The 3596-nt window shown below is 42.8% G+C and overlaps 1 protein-coding gene across 1 annotated transcript; it reads left to right on the top strand.

Moving 5' to 3' along the window:
* The first annotated feature begins 497 nt into the window (after window positions 1-497).
* LOC121965982 (ikaros family zinc finger protein-like) lies at window positions 498-3204 on the top strand. Its single transcript, XM_042516088.1, has one exon. The coding sequence runs from the start codon at window positions 629-631 to the stop codon at window positions 1364-1366; it is 738 nt and encodes a 245-aa protein (XP_042372022.1). The 5' UTR covers window positions 498-628; the 3' UTR covers window positions 1367-3204.
* Window positions 3205-3596: the final 392 nt, after the last annotated feature.

Raw genomic sequence — 3596 nt, 5'->3', positions numbered from 1 at the left:
TACAGAAATATAAAGAATGTGGTCTTTGTCTAATTCAAGATTCATGATTCAATACTTCATCGCCATAGTTGCGCTTCCATTGGAATTTGTTAGGGGCAATGTAGGGCAAAATAGGGGCACTGGGTAGCTCAGTTGGTTGAACGTGTGCCCCTTTAAAAAGAGAATATGCGTCCTCGCCGCGGTGGCCCTGGGTTCAAGTCTGACCGGTGGCTCTTTGCTGCATGTCATCCCCACTCTCGCTAATCACCATTTCCTGTCATTCTTCTAGCTGTCCTATCACATAAAGGCCATAAAAGTCCTATAAATATCTTTAACTTGAAAAAAGAATAAAATAATAAAAACAGCAGCACCATTAAATCAAGTAAAATAACACATTTACATTAATAAAAATGTTGTCCACTGTCCTGCAGTGCAAGTCAGCAAAATGTCAACCTGCAGTTGGTGTTTGGTGGCACTTTATCCATCTTGCTCCAAAACATGGGTCAGAAGAAGTAACTCCAGGAGACCCTCCTTCATAATTGTTTTTTATTACTGATATGTCCTTTTCATAGGGGAAAAGCACATACGCCTTGACCTACCTGACGCACCTTATGAATTGTCCTCTGGTTCTGAGAAGGACGGGGACCTCATGAGCTCTCAGCCTGCTGGGGACTCTGCCAGGCTGGTTGGTTCACATCTCCAAGGCGGCATGGGTAAGGCGGAGAACCATGAGCCACCTGCACTGTCTCAGCTCCATCCTGCCTTCCTGACGGAGCTACGCACAGTTATGGGCTCCATCAAAAGCAACGTGACTCCTCAGGGCTCCAGAGCCCATGGTGGAGGTGGGCTGGCAGCAGTGTCTCTTGGCCTGGCCGGACGGGAGGCAGGTGAAGGTGACCAGCGCTCAGCCCATAGCCATACCACCTCACCCAACGGCTGCCCCGACTCTACAGACACAGAGAGCACAGCAGAAGAGCAGAGCACAAGGGCTACAGCCCCGACAAGTACCTCCAACAACCACCACCTCCACTACCAAACCCCAGCACTGCCCCGCAGCCATCCCACCTCAAGCCCCAGCCAGGCCAAAGACTCGGACCCAGAGTGGGAGAGAGCGTGTCCTGTGCCCCCCACCATCACAAAGAGAAGCCCCGTCTCACCCCTTTCCTCCAGGGAGACTGTGCAGGTGTTAGACAGGGACGGCCGGCCTGTGCGCACCTTCCACTGTCGGCACTGTCGCATCCTGTTCCTGGACCACGTCATGTTCACCATCCACATGGGCTGCCACGGCTTCCACCAACCCTTCGAGTGCAACATCTGTGGCCACCGCAGCCAGGACCGCTACGAGTTCTCGTCTCACATCAGCCGCGGGGAGCATCAGGTGGGCTGAGGAGAGCCGACCGCTGCTCTCTAAAGTTGGAGGCTCCTGTTTGTTCTGCACCAGATCAGTTGCTTTAAATCCCTAAGAGTAAGTAAAAAGAATTTGTGGTTTTATTGTGAGAATATTTATTAAACTAAAGCAGAGTGAAAAATCTTTTCACCGCACCATTTAAAGTTTAGAGGAGGCAAATTATATTCTAAGATTAATTGCACTCCCATTTAAAATCATCTGGCAAAACTACTAGTTTTGCTTCAAAAGTGCCTTCTTTGGGGGTTTCCTCTTAACTTAAAAAAACTGGAGGGGAACTGGTGCTCAAAAATCTCGACTAGCCATCTTTTGCTAAATGATGTAGTTAGTACTTTGGAGAGGTTGTGCACAGGCAGTTAATGAAAGCATGTTCATTTTAAGATTTGGTATGCACTAAGAGCTTTTTTGGTTGCAGAGGGTACTTTGTGTCGTGTGTCAGGTAAGCTTAATATGCACTGAGAGCTTTGTGCCTCTGGGTTTGGGATCAGCTTTTGTCACAGACGAAGCACAGAAATGGATTGCCTTAACTCCTACAGTAGCTGTACGCTGCTGTAGGGATACATTGTTTACAGCATGTGTGAAGTCACCTCAGAAGGGAGAATATTTTGCAGCTGCACAGTGAGACTATCAGGACGAAGCAAAGTCACAAGGGAGATGAACTTGAGAACATTCAGGGGCCTACAGGGCTCATATGTAAAATTTGGATTTTAAAGTGAGCCTTAGAAAACTGGTGCAGAGCAGACCATGAGCCACGTAGTGTACAGTAAGACCCTGACTGAGATGGCCCGGGGGTGCTATACCTATACGGGACTGCACTTTTAGGTTCCCTGCTTATATATGAACATCTTTGCTGAAGCACTTGATGGCTTTACAAGTTGTTGTTTTTTTTCTGTGATTGTTCTACTGCACTGATAAATCTCATAATACTCACAATAATTAATTTGCAACACCAGTGTGTTTTTAAAACGGAGCCGGCCTTCTACAGAATCCCCCAGCGTTGCACTGGTTTTGCGGTCTACACTCAAGTTTGCTGCAATGTGTGACTACGAGAATTAAATATCAGTTCAAACTACAACAATTCTTTAGTGGATTTGCACTCAGCAGCTGAGATTTTAAACAATTTGCATCATGTCAGTGGATTAACAAATGAATTATTTAAAAGATTGATTAACAAATCAGTTTGGATCTGTTCAGTTATCACTTGTGATTATCTATTTAGTGTTGTTTGTTTCAGCCTTGGTGTATTTAATCAGCTATATTCCAAATCTTATCCAGCATATTCCTCAAGTCCATGAAATGTTACCTCCTGCTTCTTTATAGCACCCAAATACCTTATTGCTACAGTACGGTGAGTTATCTGACAATGTTAATATTGGGAACATGAATGAGACCAAACTCAGTATTCTTACTTGTTATTGTGGGTTTGCTGCTTCATAGTTTAATTTCCTTTGATCGCAGGCAAAAATATACTTGAAACTGTTTGAGAAAAAAAGTAATCTAAAAATGCACTTGGTTTGATAAGTAGAGAAATGTGTGTGAATGGAATATAGCATGTGTGCTTGTCATTTTCTGCTTTTTCCCTGAATTGTGAATTATTTTTTTGAAATGTGAAGTAATTTCAAGAAGTGAAAATGAGGCATGGGTTTTTGTCTCCTTGTGTGGACTTTTCAATGTTATACGATATTTTGTGAATGATGTAACATGACAAAACACTTTACCTCAAAGTTAAAGATGTACAACTGCCTCATTATTTCAACAAAGTCATGTTGCTTTCTGAGATGTTCTTGCAGTTACAGATGCGTGCCCCTCGATATTCTCAAAACTTTTTACTGTCAATAAAGTTGAGTTTATTGTAAAAGTGATTTTCTCTGGCTCGACTATGATGACATCCACATGTTTGTGCTTCACTTGAAATATGTTCTCTCTCTCTCCTGGGTGGCAATACAAAAAATGAGAACACTAGATATTTAAGTATTAATTTCACAAAAATAACATTTTTTAAATTCCACATTATATAAGTTTTTCCTGTTACTTTACTTTACAGATTTACCCAACAGACACTATTCCTTTAACATGTTTACGTCTACTATACAGGGCTGCACAATTTATCAAAATATAATTAAAATCAGAATACAGCCAAGTGCAAAATCCAAACCTGCACCTGGAGCTGCAGCTTTTAAATGCATTTTTTTGATAAAGGTAAAATGTGTCA

The sequence above is a fragment of the Plectropomus leopardus genome, unplaced genomic scaffold (assembly GCF_008729295.1).
Source record: "Plectropomus leopardus isolate mb unplaced genomic scaffold, YSFRI_Pleo_2.0 unplaced_scaffold22621, whole genome shotgun sequence".
Lineage (NCBI taxonomy): Eukaryota > Metazoa > Chordata > Actinopteri > Perciformes > Serranidae > Plectropomus > Plectropomus leopardus.
This window is presented reverse-complemented; position numbering and strand designations above follow the sequence as displayed.

Bases quoted from the DNA above. Each gene is read 5' to 3' on its own strand.
- LOC121965982 (XM_042516088.1), top strand. From the start codon at position 629: ATGAGCTCTCAGCCTGCTGGGGACTCTGCCAGGCTGGTTGGTTCACAT.